The following is a 17408-nucleotide window of genomic DNA, read 5'->3' as shown; positions in this document are numbered from 1 at the left end:
GTGTTTTAAAGTAGAATAGTCAGGCACTTCCATTAAGCTTCAATTACATTGAGTGGCACGGTAACAGAATCAGGAACTTCATGACATTGTGGTATTCATGAACAGTGTTCCCGAAATCCTGTCAACTGCACTGCAACTGTAAAGTGAGAGAGGCACTGCAACTTTAAAGTGAGAGACCCCGGTTTTTAAAAACTACAACATAATTTTCACCATTAGAGCCGTTTTTGACAACTGAAATCAGACGTTACTTAGATTTTATGGTTTAGATGATCAATTTCTGTACATCCGTTCAGTGTTTCTGGTCACCTTGGTGATTCTAATACCAGGAAATGCATTTTTCATATTTTAAAATAATGCACATCTCTCTGAGAAGTAATGGTTATGGAGACCAAGTCTAGTCTACTATTTAATGGCATTTCCCCCCGTTTCAATGCCACAGAGTCTTGTTTCACTCTGTTGTAACTTTATTCAGATGACTTACAGGTGTGTAGATTAATTAACCAAACGTTTTGTCCATTTTGTCACTGGTTAAAACTAGGGTCTGTGGCTTTAAGAAGAAGACGTCCTAGCATGAAGATATGTCACACATTGTAAGCGAAGTTAAAGTTGCTGGGTGGTTGGGGTATAGGTGGCGCCTCCGTTGGTATGGTGATTCCCTCTGTCTCCAGCAGTCGAATTTTGATCTCCATACACAGGAGCATCTCCAGATCCTGCGTCTTCTGTTCGCTTGTCATCTGAAATTGTTTAACACCACCACTAGAGCACATCGACTTATCAATCATCAGGTACTGGATGTCACCCATATAGTAACTGCTTTAGGAAACCTGCTACATTTTTAATGTTATTAGCAGGAAGGAATTTTTTGGTATGCACTTTCCCACAGTCAGGACAGCACATACCACAGACTTTGATTTACCAGTTGTGGGACACTGAATGGGATGGGGGAAAAACCCAATCAGAGAATAGGTTCACCTAGGTGGTTCATTTCTATGATGAAAGCACCTCACACAAGTGCTCTACAGACTTATATGCACTTTCCCACACAGGACAGTACATACCACAGCCTTTGATATACCAGTATATCGGATGGGATGGGATGGTGGGCAAACCCAATCAGAGAACGTAGGTGGTTCAATCCTGTGATGCAAACACCTCAGATGAGTGCTCTACTGACTTACATGCACTTTTCCCACAGACAGAACATCACATACCACAGCCTTTGATATACCAGTAATGGGATATCGATGGGATGGTGGGCAAACCCAATCAGAGAACGTAGGTGGTTCAATCGTGTGATGCAAGCACCTCAGATGAGTGCTGTATTGTCTGAGCTAGATCCTGTCATTTGAAAGTGAAATAAAAACAGCATTCTCTTTAGCTTTATTTAGTTATTGCAGGTGTGAGAAGAACTTGCTTACAATCCAATTAGGATTTAAGTTTGCTGTCCTGAGTCATGTGAGTCAGATTCCACTACGGTTGACAACAGTCACTTTTCGCACCCTTCTTTTGGCTTCGTATACAAAAAATATAGCATATCTTACCGTAATTTCATTTGAAATCCATATTTCATAGAAATGAACCACCTAGCTGAACCCATATCCAAATCAGGACAATTTTTTTATCACAAGATTTTGTTCAAACACATTCAGGTGCATTAGTAATGTTCAAAAACAAAATACAATGGTAATTTTGCATTGGAAGTTTTCCAACATTCTTAAAAAGGAAATGTCATATACCCAGTTTATGGTTATTGTAAGGAGGTGCAAAGTGACATCATTGGATTAGTTACTTCATTCAAATTCAAAATTAGCTACATTATTACAATGCTTCGCCACATTAAAATAAAAACTGGTCTACCGACATTGACCCCTGTCAAATTTCTATTTAACAAGCAGACAATGCTGTTTACAGGTCAGTATTTTTTCATTTTTCATAATTCTGGACAAAATATTAATTTTAAGTTTTAAAATATGAATGAAATAAAAAATAGTTTGTTTAATATATCATATCCAAAAATTACTGTTGGATTATTGTGTACGAAGCCAAAACAAGGGTTCAAAAAAAAACTGTCATCGACCTCAGAGACATCGATTGATTAACCATCGGCTATTGGATGTCAAACATTGGGAAGACTTTGACATATAGGCTTTAAAGGAAACCCGCTACATTTGTCCATTAGTAGCAGGGGTTATTTTATATGCACCATCCCACAGATTGAACAGCACATACCAGACTTTGATATAAGTCGTGGTGCACTTGCTGGAATGAGAAATAGACCAATGGGCCCACCGATCAATATCAGAATGACTGCGCATCAGGCGAACACTTTACCACTAGGCTACATTCCACACCTGTTATTAGATGTTAAAAATTTGATAATTTTGACACAGTCTTTTGAGGAAACCCACTACATTTTTCCATTAGTAATAAGGGATCTTTTATATGCACCATCCCAAAGACAGGATAGCACATATCATGACCTTTGATGTACCTGTCATCATGCACTGGCTAGAATGCACATTTAAACTTTTTTTTTTTTTTAATGCTCTTTTGTTTCATACTTTCAGAATGAATCCTCAAATTTCGTTTTCTGTATATATACAGTGTTAGCTCTGAGTGAGCAAAACATTTTGCCAAGTTATCTTTAATACTTCAAAAATGTGGGGGGTTTTCCAATTATTCCATGATTTCAAAAAAAAATTCCACCCAAATTAAAATAAAATTCACCAATTATTTTTAAAATTTGCATTTGGCGAAATTTACCAGTGCCACAGCTAGGACTTCCTTATTTAAATGAAGCTTGGAAACCTAATTACCGGTTTTTCTAAAAGTGCATTTATTCCATCTGTCCAGACACTGAATTCCTGTTCGTTGGAGGCGACAAAACACATGGCATCTGAAGTGTCAGGAACTATAGAAAAGGCAAGGTTTGATGTGATATTCTGAAAAAACAGAAGAAAAAAAACGTTACAAACAACAGAAAAAAAGGTTTAGTACCAATATCCCACATAATTAGTCAATAAATAACAACATATGATCTGAAATAGAAGAAAAGACATTCCCCCACGGACAGGACGGCACATACCACAGCTTTTGCTAAAACTAGTTGTTGGACATTGTCTGGAACTGGCCTATTGTCAGTCCACTGACATCCAAGTGTCTAAAAGATAAATATTCACATTGAAGATTTATTTAACAATGTAAAAGAAGAAGAAAAAGACAAACAATCCCAACATTAACAAGCCTTTTAAGAGTACTGTTAAAGCAATGCATGTTCCCTACCGGGCCCAACAAATGTTCGTATCTCCTAAGTTCAAGGGCTATAATTCTGTCAAAAATGTGTAAACTGCCATGAAAGTAAAACTTGATCTGTAACTGGACATGATAAGGCTACATACAAAATCAACTCAATATCTTGAGGCATTGCGACAAAAAGTCAGGGAAACTATATGTGGGACAGATGAATAGACAGACAGACAGACAGGACAGACAGACAGACAGACAGACAGGACAGAGATGAAACCTAGTCCCCTAACAGTTCAACAATAATAACAAAAAGATCATGTAAGTAATTATCAAACTGGTAAAAAATAATAAAATAATGTCATGGTAAAAGCTATCATATCATGGTAGAAGATATCGAATAAAAGAATTGGAAATGGTAGAACTTCATCTCTAACACAAGAGGGAAGATAATGATAACACTTATCTGAGGGGAGATAATTGTAAAAGCTAATTGTTTTGGTCACTAAAATCGTACCGATTTCCTTCCCTTGTTCTCCTTGATATGTGGACAGTCCTTCCCGACCTGCAGCATCTTAATATCCACAACTGACACTGGAAATAAGAGAATGTAGATATAAACATGTATACTGTAAACCAGGAAAATAATGCTTCACAATATTATATTATTGTGTGTGGGAAGGCTACAAACTAAAATGCATATTTTTATTCTTGTATTCTGTAAATGCAAATTTAAAAGTTAAAATTAAAGTTTGTTTTGTTTAATGACACCACTAGAGTACATTGATTTAATAATCATCGGCTATTGGATGTCAAACATTTGTTAATTCTGACATATATCGTCCTCAAATTCTGGCAAAAACGTTAAGATATTTAGACAAAATGTGCTAACCTGGAGTCTTTTTACCATGTATTTCCATCATTCTACCCTCAAAATTAGTTTTAATTCATGTAAAAATTAGCAGTGATTCATTTGTAACTCTTTATAGCTGTTTGGCAGTAAAACTAATAAGAAAAAAAAGTCCGTCATCCAGATTCTGGCATTTTGGTTTAAGTAATGCAAAAAACTAATTACCCCCCCAACCCCTCCACATACACACACAAAAATGGGAGACTGTATACCTATGGCGATGACCTCGTTAATTTACATCTAATTTGCAAAGTTATCAAATTCTGACAAAAGTCACATACTTTGATTACACTGGATACGCTACCTATACCCATAGTTCAAGATATTCAGGAAAATATAACCAGTATGACACTAAATTTAGGCAGACACTGAAATAATTATTTCATGTGCACATCAAATGACATCATTTTGGGAAGCAATGTCATTACCTATGTGTCTTCCTCAGTCTTAGCTTACCAAAATGACATCATTTCATTGTCTCTTTCTAGTTACGTTTGAAACATTTTGAAATGGTCCTTGTTATTCACAAAAAAAACCAACCTATTATGGATGATGTGGATAATAAAGAAATTATTACAGTCGTGTATGTATCGTACTGATTTTATGAAACTCGTGTCAGGATTCATGTACTACCCTTGCTCAGTGGCGTAGCATGGGTTGCCACCCCCTGGGGCAAGGCGCCCAGGGCAAGGTGCATATTGCGCCTCCTAACCAGTGGACCGTTAGCACTCCCTGAGTCCCTTCCACCAGTCCACAATTTTGCGCCCGGGGCCCACGCTACGCCACTGCCCTTGCTTTCACTCAGGCCGTATAAGAATCGTGACACTCGTTTACGTAAAATCCGTACGACACACTGTAATTATCTCTATATACTGCTTACATTTGTTTGGTAACTGTTCCATAAGTGGTGAGGAGCTGTCACTACATTCACCATAGTAAAATGACTTGTAGTTGGGAGACAGTCTCCAGTACCAATATTTGCCTGAAAAGAAACAAGAACATTGGATTCAATGAAACAATAAAAGATAATGGTGTATTTCTGGTTCTAGTGTTCTAGTGTTGTCAAGTGTATCTGTGATAGACGAAGGGGGCCAATACAGGTCTGTATTGGGTGATGTAGCCATCAAATAATCTGACATCTGGACGTTATTAAACGCATAAGTTCCATCCCCTGCAAGGGTACTGAAATTTTTACTGCACATGGTACTTCAAACAAAAATTCACAGAAAGATTTTCTCAAAAAATTATACTAATTACTTTATTTTACCTTTCATTTTTCCTCTGTTGTTATACTGCTGAAAGCGGGTTCCCTCGATCATCTGGTTAAATCTCTGTTGTTTGATGAGGTCCACAATTTCAGGTGTTATCTGTTCTCTCAATTCACTAACAAGAAAAACAGGTAACATTATAGTCCTTCCCACAGGGAACGCCTTTTTTTCATACTATGGAATTTACAACCAGCTGTTATTTCTGAACCGATTGTTTTCTAATTAGCAAACAAAAATAGGTGGGTTTTTTGTTATTTCCAAAACACTTCTAGTTTTCCTTTTCTTCTTACATTAAACCAAACTGAAAATATTTAGACAATTTTTTTTGTAGGAGGATGGGACAGACTATAGTATGACATGCTTAATATAAAAAATGCATACATTAAACAAATATGCTACAGTATAGATTTAGAAAAAAAACAACAAAAAAAAAAAAAAAAACCCAAAAAAAACCCCATACAAACCCTCCCCCAACCCCCCAAAAACAAAACCTTAAAAACAAAAAACCAACAACAAATAGAAAGAAGGTCATGTGACACCAAAAGTGAAATAAACTAACAAGAATTCTGTGGAATTAAATGTCTTGCCTACCATAAACCTTATCAGTGCACCGCGATGAACATCCATAGGTGCAACTACAAATCAAGTTTTATCAGACTTGTAGTTTGTGAGAAATGGATCTGAGCGTGAAACTTGAATGTAAAAATTTCAAGGCACAAATGTAGCACAGAAGTTCACCTCCGTTACTGTACAGGTAATACCTATAACATCTCATCTAGACAAGACAACAATGTAACTTGATAGCATTTGAAAGTTTTGTTTTAGATTATCTGCAAGGAAAAGATATACATTCAGCACTGGTTCTGTCTGTTATGTTTTTGTTAATAATTAGCTCCTCATCGGTCCGGGCTATTTCTCGTTTTAGCCAGTGCACCACGACTGGTATACCAAAGGCTGTGGTATGTGCTTTTCTGTCTGTGAGATGGTGCATATAAAAGATCCCTTGCTACTAATGAAAAAAAATAATGTAGCGGGTTTCCTCTCTAAGCCTATATTTAAAAATTACCAAATGTTTGACATCCAATAGCCAATGATTAATAAATCAATGTGCTCTAATTAAGGTTCAAGCACGCTGTCCTGGACACACACCTCAGCTATCTGAACTGTCTGTCCAGGACAGTGTGTTAGTGGTTAGTGAAAGAGAAGTTGGTGCAGTAACCTTACACCTATCTTTTGAGTCATTAAACTCACTTTGGGTGGGAGGGGTGGGACGTAGCCTAGTGGTAAAAGTGCTTGCTTGAAGGCCATGGTATGTGCTATCCTGTAGGTGGGATGGTGCATATAAAAGACCCCTTGCTACTAATGAAAAACATTTAGCGGTTTTCCTCTCTATGACTGTCAAAATTACCATGTGTTTGACATCCAATAGCCGATGATGAATAAATCAATGTGCTCTACTGGTGTCGTTAAATAAAACAAACACTTTGGGTGGGAGCTGGTACGAGGAAACAAACCCAGCTATTTGGGCTGTCTGTCTATGACAGTGGTTTGGTGGGTGAGTTGTTAGTGAGAGAGAAGTCGGTGCAGTGGCTGTACACCTACCCTTTGAATCATTAAACTCGCTCTAGGCGGGAGCTGGTACGAGGAAGCAAACCCAGGAGGCACACACCTCAGCTATCTGGGCTGTCAATCTACGACAGTGGGTTAGTGGTTAGTGAGAGAGAAGTCGGTGCAGTGGCTGTACACCTACCCTTTGAATCATTAAACTCGCTCTAGGCGGGAGCTGGTAGGAGGAAGCAAACCCAGGAGGCACACACCTCAGCTATCTGGGCTGTCAATCTACGACAGTGGGTTAGTGGTTAGTGAGAGAGAAGTCGGTGCAGTGGCTGTACACCTACCCTTTGAATCATTAAACTCGCTCTAGGCAGGAGCTGGTACGAGGAAGCAAACCCAGGAGGCACACACCTCAGCTATCTGGGCTGTCAATCTACGACAGTGGGTTAGTGGTTAGTGAGAGAGAAGTCGGTGCAGTGGCTGTACACCTACCCTTTCAATCATTAAACTCGCTCTAGGCGGGAGCTGGTACGAGGAAGCAAACCCAGGAGGCACACACCTCAGCTATCTGGGCTGTCAATCTACGACAGTGGGTTAGTGGTTAGTGAGAGAGAAGTTAGTGCAGTGGCTGTACACCTACCCTTTGAATCATTAAACTCGCTCTAGGCGGGAGCTGGTATGAGGAAGCAAACCCAGGAGGCACACACCTCAGCTATCTGGGCTGTCAATCTACGACAGTGGGTTAGTGGTTAGTGAGAGAGAAGTCGGTGCAGTGGCTGTACACCTACCCTTTGAATCATTAAACTCGCTCTAGGCGGGAGCTGGTATGAGGAAGCAAACCCAGGAGGCACACACCTCAGCTATCTGGGCTGTCAATCTACGACAGTGGGTTAGTGGTTAGTGAGAGAGAAGTCGGTGCAGTGGCTGTACACCTACCCTTTGAATCATTAAACTCGCTCTAGGCAGGAGCTGGTACGAGGAAGCAAACCCAGGAGGCACACACCTCAGCTATCTGGGCTGTCAATCTACGACAGTGGGTTAGTGGTTAATGAGAGAGAAGTCGGTGCAGTGGCTGTACACCTACCCTTTGAATCATTAAACTCGCTCTAGGCGGGAGCTGGTACGAGGAAGCAAACCCAGGAGGCACACACCTCAGCTATCTGGGCTGTCAATCTACGACAGTGGGTTAGTGGTTAGTGAGAGAGAAGTCGGTGCAGTGGCTGTACACCTACCCTTTGAATCATTAAACTCGCTCTAGGCGGGAGCTGGTATGAGGAAGCAAACCCAGGAGGCACACACCTCAGCTATCTGGGCTGTCAATCTACGACAGTGGGTTAGTGGTTAGTGAGAGAGAAGTCGGTGCAGTGGCTGTACACCTACCCTTTGAATCATTAAACTCGCTCTAGGCGGGAGCTGGTATGAGGAAGCAAACCCAGGAGGCACACACCTCAGCTATCTGGGCTGTCAATCTACGACAGTGGGTTAGTGGTTAGTGAGAGAGAAGTCGGTGCAGTGGCTGTACACCTACCCTTTGAATCATTAAACTCGCTCTAGGCGGGAGCTGGTACGAGGAAGCAAACCCAGGAGGCACACACCTCAGCTATCTGGGCTGTCAATCTACGACAGTGGGTTAGTGGTTAGTGAGAGAGAAGTCGGTGCAGTGGCTGTACACCTACCCTTTGAATCATTAAACTCGCTCTAGGCGGGAGCTGGTACGAGGAAGCAAACCCAGGAGGCACACACCTCAGCTATCTGGGCTGTCAATCTACGACAGTGGGTTAGTGGTTAATGAGAGAGAAGTCGGTGCAGTGGCCGTACACATACCCTTTGAATCATTAAAGCAAACCCAGGAGGCACACACCTCAGCTATCTGGGCCGTCTATCTACGACAGTGGGTTAGTGGTTAGTGAGAGAGAAGTCGGTGCAGTGGCCGTACACATACCCTTTGAATCATTAAACTTGCTCTAGGCAGGAGCTGGTACGAGGAAGCAAACCCAGGAAGCACACACCTCAGCTATCTGGGCTGTCTATCTATGACAGTGGGTTAGTGGTTAGTAAGAGAGAAGTCGGTGCAGTGGCTGTACACCTACCCTTTGAATCATTAAAGCAAACCCAGGAGGCACACACCTCAGCTATCTGGGCTGTCAATCTACGACAGTGGGTTAGTGGTTAGTGAGAGAGAAGTCGGTGCAGTGGCTGTACACCTACCCTTTGAATCATTAAACTCGCTCTAGGCGGGAGCTGGTACGAGGAAGCAAACCCAGGAGGCACACACCTCAGCTATCTGGGCTGTCAATCTACGACAGTGGGTTAGTGGTTAGTGAGAGAGAAGTCGGTGCAGTGGCTGTACACCTACCCTTTGAATCATTAAACTCGCTCTAGGCGGGAGCTGGTACGAGGAAGCAAACCCAGGAGGCACACACCTCAGCTATCTGGGCTGTCAATCTACGACAGTGGGTTAGTGGTTAATGAGAGAGAAGTCGGTGCAGTGGCCGTACACATACCCTTTGAATCATTAAAGCAAACCCAGGAGGCACACACCTCAGCTATCTGGGCCGTCTATCTACGACAGTGGGTTAGTGGTTAGTGAGAGAGAAGTCGGTGCAGTGGCCGTACACATACCCTTTGAATCATTAAACTTGCTCTAGGCAGGAGCTGGTACGAGGAAGCAAACCCAGGAAGCACACACCTCAGCTATCTGGGCTGTCTATCTATGACAGTGGGTTAGTGGTTAGTAAGAGAGAAGTCGGTGCAGTGGCTGTACACCTACCCTTTGAATCATTAAAGCAAACCCAGGAGGCACACACCTCAGCTATCTGGGCTGTCTATCTACGACAGTGGGTTAGTGGTTAGTGAGAGAGAAGTCGGTGCAGTGGCTGTACACCTACCCTTTGAATCATTAAAGCAAACCCAGGAGGCACACACCTCAGCTATCTGGGCTGTCTATCTACGACAGTGGGTTAGTGGTTAGTAAGAGAGAACTTGATGCAGTGGCCGTACACATACCTTTTGAGTTACTAAACTCGCTCTGAGTGGGAGCCAGTAATGGGATGTGAACCCACTCCATCCCAGCCTCAAGTCCAATAGCTTAACTGCTACACCCCCGATGCCAGTACCCACTGACTGTAAGAAAAAAGCCCTGTGATACTGAGAATGGTGTTGTACTGGGTGGCTGTTTGTTCACACGACCGTACTTACATGATCGGCTTGGCCTGGGACTCCCACTCTTCTTTGCTCTGTCGCTCCATTTCCCAGATCTTGATGATTTCCGAGTACGTCAGTTGGTATAGCCGATTTCTCAATGCATCAAACGTTGAAGGATGAATTTCTAATGCCCTTGTAATTTGTTCTTTGACAACACCTAGCACCTATGTAAAAAGAAAAGAAAAAAAAACATGTACAGTGAAATCTCTCAAAACCAGACCCTCTATAAACTGGAATTCCCTCAAAACCGGATGTTTTTCATGGTACTTGTTTAAATATCTGTGCAGAAGAGAACCTCTGTAAACCGAATACCTCTTAAAACCAGACTTTTTATGTGGTCCTGAGCATGTCTGGTTTAAAGAAGTTTCACTGTAAGCAGGAATGTGAATACCTAATAATGAACAAGAGCTTGTATGGTACAAAATGTCTTGCATAACAAATGGCAAAATAACGTTCTAGTCACAATAACAAAGACTGAAAATCTTTTTATTCTCATGCTTGATCAAAGAAGATGCTTGAAGCTACACTACATTTAAATACTAGAGCAGACAGTGACATTAAGTCGAGAACGGTCTTTCAAGTTACCCTGAGTTACGACATGACAATAAAGTCAAGTATGGTATTACGTTGTTGTTGACCTTCATGCGATTACACAACAAAACCCCTACACTGAGATCAAATGTGTTAATTTTCCAAACATAAGATACCTACACAAGTGTTAATACAATGAGAACAGAGATATCAGTGAACATCACAAGAATTCCTCAGAATTAAATGTGTCACCTATCGTAAACTTATTCAATGTTGCTAACAGTGGCATTCATAGGTGTTCATCTCAATTAATGTTAAAAAAAAAAAACCCAAAAAACCAACAACAACAACAACAACAAAAATCCAACCTTATTTTAAAATTATTTAAAATATTAAATCAAAATTTTAATATTATTATTTCAATTTTTGAAACATGCATTTTGTGATATTAAAAATGCCAGGATGACCAGAAACACTACGGATGTATGGAAATGAATAATCCAAACAATAAAATCTAAGTATTGGCTGATTTCAATTTTAAAAAATGGCTCTAATAGTGAAAAATAAGCCATAGTGTCAGTTTAAATATTTGACACAAGGCTTGAATAAAAAGTTTATTTTATTTAACGACGCCACTAGAGCACATTGATTTTTTATCTTATCATCGGCTACTGGATGTCAAACATATGGTCATTCTGACACTGTTTTTAGAGGAAACCAGCTGTTGCCACATAGGTTACTCTTTTATGACAGGCAGCAAGGGATCTTTTATTTGTGCTACCCATAGGCAGGATAGCACAAACCATGGCCTTTGCTGAACCAATTATGGATCACTGGTCGATGCAAGTGGTTTACACCTACCCATTGAGCCTTGCGGAGCACTCACTCAGGGTTTGGAGTCGGTATCTGGATTAAAAATCCCATGCCTCGACTGGGATCCGAACCCAGTACCTACCAGCATGTAGACCGATGGCCTAACCACGATGCCACCAAGGCTGGTTCAAGGCTTGAATAAAGTCTGGTTACTTCAACCTCATGGTAATCTCATACAAATTATATGTAGCAGTTCAGACTTTAATATATTAGTCTGACTATAAACGTTTTATAAACAGACAAAGATCTATATTTTATGGTAACCTTTAACTGGGTTAACACACACTAAGCTTGTTTCGATGCATGTAAGTCTAAAAATGGAATGAAGATTGAAGATTCGCATCAGATCTAGGCATTGGCCTTGCCACAGACTGGGCACAGGTTGGATGTGCCTGAACCTTTGTTTGATAGACACCTAAATAGTGTTATCTGGACCTGGCCTGGTGCTTATAAAGTTAAAGTTTTGTTTAACAACACCACTAGAGCACATGTCATTGATTAATTAATCATCAGCTATTGGAAGTCAAACATTTGGTAATTCTGACTTGTTAAGTCATCAGAAGAAACCCACCTGTATTATTACACCTCTCTATTTTACACCACATAAATTATTCAAGTTCAATCAACCAGTAGAAAGGTGCCAGAAAGTTGTGCTAGAAAAACTCTTTTCATTGGTTAATGGGTCTCGTTGTTTAGGAGGTAGACAGCCATTGCTACCTGCTGACGTCATAATATGTAACGCTGCATGCATTCCATATAACACTGATTGAGCTAAAAATATTTCTGGCACTCGTTCTTTTGTAGATGGTTTATCCGACACTTGTCTCAAGAAAAGCTCACTCCAAGGATTGATTTTCTTGTGAATCAATTTCGAAAAACCATCTACAAAAGGACTCATGCCAGAAACTATTAGTCTGGACACCGACCTTCTGGAAATCCTCTGATGTGGCTCTCATCTCTCGCCACGTCTTGTTACACGTGTTTTACACTATATGTATAATAAAGTAATCTGGACTCACTTCTGGAAGTCCTCCGATCTGGCTCTCATCTCTTGCCACGTCTTGTTACACGTGTTTTCCACTATATGTATAATAAAGTAATCTGGACACAGACCTTCTGGAAGTCCTCTGATGTGGCTCTCATCTCTCGCCACGTCTTGTTACACGTGTTTTACACTATATGTATAATAAAGTAATCTGGACACAGACCTTCTGGAAGTCCTCTGATGTGGCTCTCATCTCTCGCCACGTCTTGTTACACACGTTTTACACTATATGTATAATAAAGTAATCTGGACACAGACCTTCTGGAAGTCCTCCGATATGGCTCTCATCTCTCGCCACGTCTTGTTACACACATTTTACACTATATGTATAATAAAGTAATCTGGACACTGACCTTCTGGAAGTCCTCTGATGTGGCTCTCATCTCTCGCCACGTCTTATTACACGTGTTTTACACTATATGTATAATAAAGTAATCTGGACACCAACCTTCTAGAAGTCCTCCGATCTGGTTCTCATCTCTCGCCACGTCTTATTACACGTGTTTTACACTATATGTATAATAAAGTAATCTGGACACCAACCTTCTGGAAGTCCTCTGATGTGGCTCTCACCTCTCGCCACGTCTTGTTACACGTGTTTTACACTATATGTATAATAAAGTAATCTGGACACAGACCTTCTGGAAGTCCTCCGATCTGGTTCTCATCTCTCGCCACGTCTTGTTACACGTGTTTTACACTATATGTATAATAAAGTAATCTGGACACAGACCTTCTGGAAGTCCTCCGATCTGGTTCTCATCTCTCGCCACGTCTTGTTACACGTGTTTTACACTATATGTATAATAAAGTAATCTGGACATAGACCTTCTGGAAGTCCTCCGATCTGGTTCTCATCTCTCGCCACGTCTTGTTACACGTGTTTTACACTATATGTATAATAAAGTAATCTGGACACCAACCTTCTAGAAGTCCTCCGATCTGGTTCTCATCTCTCGCCACGTCTTGTTACACGTGTTTTACACTATATGTATAATAAAGTAATCTGGACACCAACCTTCTGGAAGTCCTCTGATGTGGCTCTCATCTCTCGCCACGTCTTGTTACACGTGTTTTACACTATATGTATAATAAAGTAATCTGGACACAGACCTTCTGGAAGTCCTCCGATCTGGTTCTCATCTCTCGCCACGTCTTGTTACACGTGTTTTACACTATATGTATAATAAAGTAATCTGGACACAGACCTTCTGGAAGTTCTCTGATGTGGCTCTCATCTCTCGCCACGTCTTGTTACACGTGTTTTACACTATATGTATAATAAAGTAATCTGGACACAGACCTTCTGGAAGTCCTCCGATACGGTTCTCATCTCTCGCCACGTCTTGTTACACACGTTTTACACTATATGTATAATAAAGTAATCTGGACACTGACCTTCTGAAAGTCCTCTGATGTGGCTCTCATCTCTCGCCACGTCTTGTTCAGCAGTTGGATACTCGTACAGAAGAACTCCTCAAACGGCTTGTCGTGGCAGAAGAACATCGGGTAGAATGTCTGGCCCTCTTCCGTTGCTATAATCAGAAACATTTACAAAGTAAAAATATCACAAATGACAAATGAAAAATAGCTCGATTTAATTAAAGTTTTGCATGTAATAAATAGCTGTGAACTACAATGGCAGTGAAATAGGATTGTTTTCATAAATTTTCTAAACCTGTGATGGTGATCCCCATCATTTGTTAGTATTTCTCTTATGGCCTGAACAGGATAAAGCAGATGTCCGATTTCATTAACTAGTTATTATCTTTATCCTGCATACCATAAAAATTAAGACGAAAAGCTATTATTTCTGTTATTTCGTTCACATTGTACGATGACCTAGAGGTCAAAGGAGCAATTTTGTAATGTAGCTATGCTAGTAGCAGGATATGACTTTTCTTTATCCATCATCATATTCTATTCAATCCTGTGATTGCAGGATAAGCAAGAAAATAATAAGTAAATTGATGAAAACCTTTTTAGTCCCATTAACATTATAATATTGTGTTTGACCCAGTTTGTTTTCTCTTACATTACTAGTTACAGAAATGTACACTGTATGTATTGAAAAAAGGATAAATATTACCTAATGTTACCACCCTTAAAAATGATTCTGAAAAAATCCAACCAGCTCTTTTTACTCTGAAAACATCCACTTAGGATGGAAAAAACTACAGGTGCTCACAAATGGTTATGTGTTTGTGGGAAGTATTCAGACAGATGGTATGATTTGATATTCAATGTATAATATACAACCACAAAATATACTTTACTAGACGTAACCCATGTTACGCCCAAGAAAGTTTAAAAGGGGTGTGATGGGATTACACTGGGCTTATCCCCCAAAATATGGCCGCCGTGTAGATAACCAGCACTCATTAGTCAAGGCTATTGTAGGTAACCTGAAGTGGGCCTCAGTATCTAGACCATGTGGTACGTGCGTAAGTCACGTGATGTTATTGTACTTGGGTGGAGAATAAAGGTATGTTGTTGAAGAGTGTGTCTCGTGTCGTGTGTCGACTACAACTAACATCTTACACTATATATGTATTTAGCCACTTCTGTGTTAACTAACAAAGATGGCAGCCTCCAGTACACTTGTATTTATAGAATTCATTTTTGTAAGCAATATTTAGTATGATGTGTGTAAGGTAGTCAACTGGACCTGAGCGCAAAAAGATCCTTGCGGAATGTCGGATAAAGAAGTTTGTTGGTAGAACAAATCACAGGACAAGAAGCGATCAGAATGATGAGTAAAAAGGCCTTGTGTGTTACATTATAGATTGATACTGTACTTACGTGGTTCTCCTATTTTCAGCGTGTCACACAGGATCTTGGTGAGGAATATGCTCGCCTGCACAAATGGGCAATCATGTTCATCGGCCCGACTAGAATTTTCCAAAACAACCTGTCAGCAAGAAAAGAATCAAATAAAGACTGATTAGATTAAAACTAGCATTCTGAGAGAAATGCTAAAGCAATACATGTATATGTGCCCAACCAGGCCCGATAAATGTTCACATTTCCTCAGTTCAAGAGCCATAACTCTGTCAAAAAAAAAAGTTTGTTTTGTTTAACAACACCTTTAGAGCACATTGATTTATTAACCATCAGTTATTAATGTCAAACATTTGGTCTTAGAGAGGAAGCCTGCTACATTTTTTCCTTTAGTAGCAAGGAATCTTTTGCATACACCATCCCACAGACAGGACAGAAAATATGACGGCCTTAGATACTACCAATTGTGGTGCACAGGCTGGAACAAGAAATAGCCCAACCCTATTAGAATTGTAAAATGATGTGATTCCATCTCATCATCTTAAACTTTCGACCCAAAATCTTAGTTTTACTGAAGCACAGATACCTGCTAAATTTGTAGCCTTGATAACCATGGCCAATATTATAAATGATGATCTTCTGTCACCACAAAACATATGGAGAGTTTGTAATCAATTTAATACGCAGGATGGTCCTTGACTTTTAATGCCTATTTTACCACACAAAATATAGATAGATTAAGATCAATTTAATACGCAGGATGGTCCTTCACTTTTAATGCCTATTTTACCACACAACATATATATAGATAAAGATCAATTTAATACGCAGGATGGTCCTTCACTTTTAATGCCTATAATAAATGAATGAATGAATGAATGAATGAATGTTTAACGACACCCCAGCACGAAAAATACATCGCCTATTGGATGTCAAACTATGGTAATATAAACAAATAAGGTGATACAAATATCACAGATAGATACTGACTTTTACTCTAAATTTCATTTTGTGCTGTATTGGCCATTCTCAAAGAGAATGTTACACCCCTGCACCAGAATGAATGAATGTTTAACGACACCCCAGAACTTAAATGCCTATATTACCTTAACATAATTCTCTCCATGATTTCTCGCAAAATAGAGCATCACGTCAAGGGCAAGTAACCCTGGTGGGGTCTTCGTGAAGTCAGCTGCAGGATGGCTTTGATTCTGAAATGAAAAAGATAAAAATAACAATAATCTGTAATGCATCCAGTATTGTGACCAGAACAAAACGACAATGGTGACGATGATAATGAAAAATGATGATGTTGATGATGATGATAATCATACAGATACTTGTACAGTATTCCCTTCCCTTCCAAAAACAAAATTGCTACATTTTTCCATTAGTAGCAAGGGATCTTTTATATGCACCATCCCACAGACATAATAGCACATACCACGACCTTTGATACACTAGTCATGGTGCACTAAACTTAACCCAATGAGCCCACCGATGGGGATCAATCCCAGACCGACCGCGCATCAAGCGAGTGCTTTACCACTGGGCTACATCCCGCCCCCTCATGACAGTAAAGACAAGAGGATAAGATCCCGTTGATAAATTACCTGGAAGCCCAATTTCCTGTGGTCTTTGGCAGAGTTCTGTGACTTTCTCACTGTGTTTATGTTGGGATCTCCATCCACGTCGAACGCTATTCTCCGCAGTTCTTCGATGTCCTTCAACACATGCTGCAAACAAATAACAACTTTAAACACACGTGTGTATACAAGATCATAATACAATTGAGAGATAGATAGCTCAGCTAAGCATTGATGGTATGAAGGAGAGGAATATTTCTTCAACCAAAGTTTTTTTGTTTAACAAAACCACTAGAGCACACTGACTAATTAATCATCGGCTATTGGATGTCAAACATTTGGTAAATATGCACTTTCTTACAGAAAGGAAAGCACATACCACAGCCTTTCACTAGTTGTGGTACATTGGTTGA

The 17408-nt window shown here is 40.1% G+C and overlaps 1 protein-coding gene across 1 annotated transcript in view; it reads right to left on the bottom strand.

The window, feature by feature from the left end:
- Nucleotides 1–451: 451 nt before the first annotated feature.
- Nucleotides 452–17408, bottom strand: part of LOC121388536 (engulfment and cell motility protein 1-like) — a 73737-nt gene continuing 56780 nt past the window's right edge. Inside the window, exons 12-21 of the mRNA XM_041519910.1 lie at nt 17023–17145; nt 16516–16620; nt 15431–15539; nt 14027–14163; nt 10174–10343; nt 5421–5536; nt 5034–5135; nt 3761–3837; nt 2817–2942; nt 452–734 (exon numbers count right to left, since the gene is read on the bottom strand). Coding sequence (XP_041375844.1) covers nt 582–734; nt 2817–2942; nt 3761–3837; nt 5034–5135; nt 5421–5536; nt 10174–10343; nt 14027–14163; nt 15431–15539; nt 16516–16620; nt 17023–17145 — 1218 coding nt within the window. The 3' untranslated portion in view covers nt 452–581. The remainder of the gene's footprint in view (nt 735–2816; nt 2943–3760; nt 3838–5033; nt 5136–5420; nt 5537–10173; nt 10344–14026; nt 14164–15430; nt 15540–16515; nt 16621–17022; nt 17146–17408) is intronic.

The sequence above is a fragment of the Gigantopelta aegis genome, chromosome 14, assembly GCF_016097555.1.
Source record: "Gigantopelta aegis isolate Gae_Host chromosome 14, Gae_host_genome, whole genome shotgun sequence".
In the NCBI taxonomy this organism is placed as follows: Eukaryota; Metazoa; Mollusca; class Gastropoda; order Neomphalida; family Peltospiridae; genus Gigantopelta; species Gigantopelta aegis.
The sequence above is the reverse complement of the archived record's forward strand: the minus strand, read 5'-3'. Positions and strand labels throughout refer to the sequence as shown.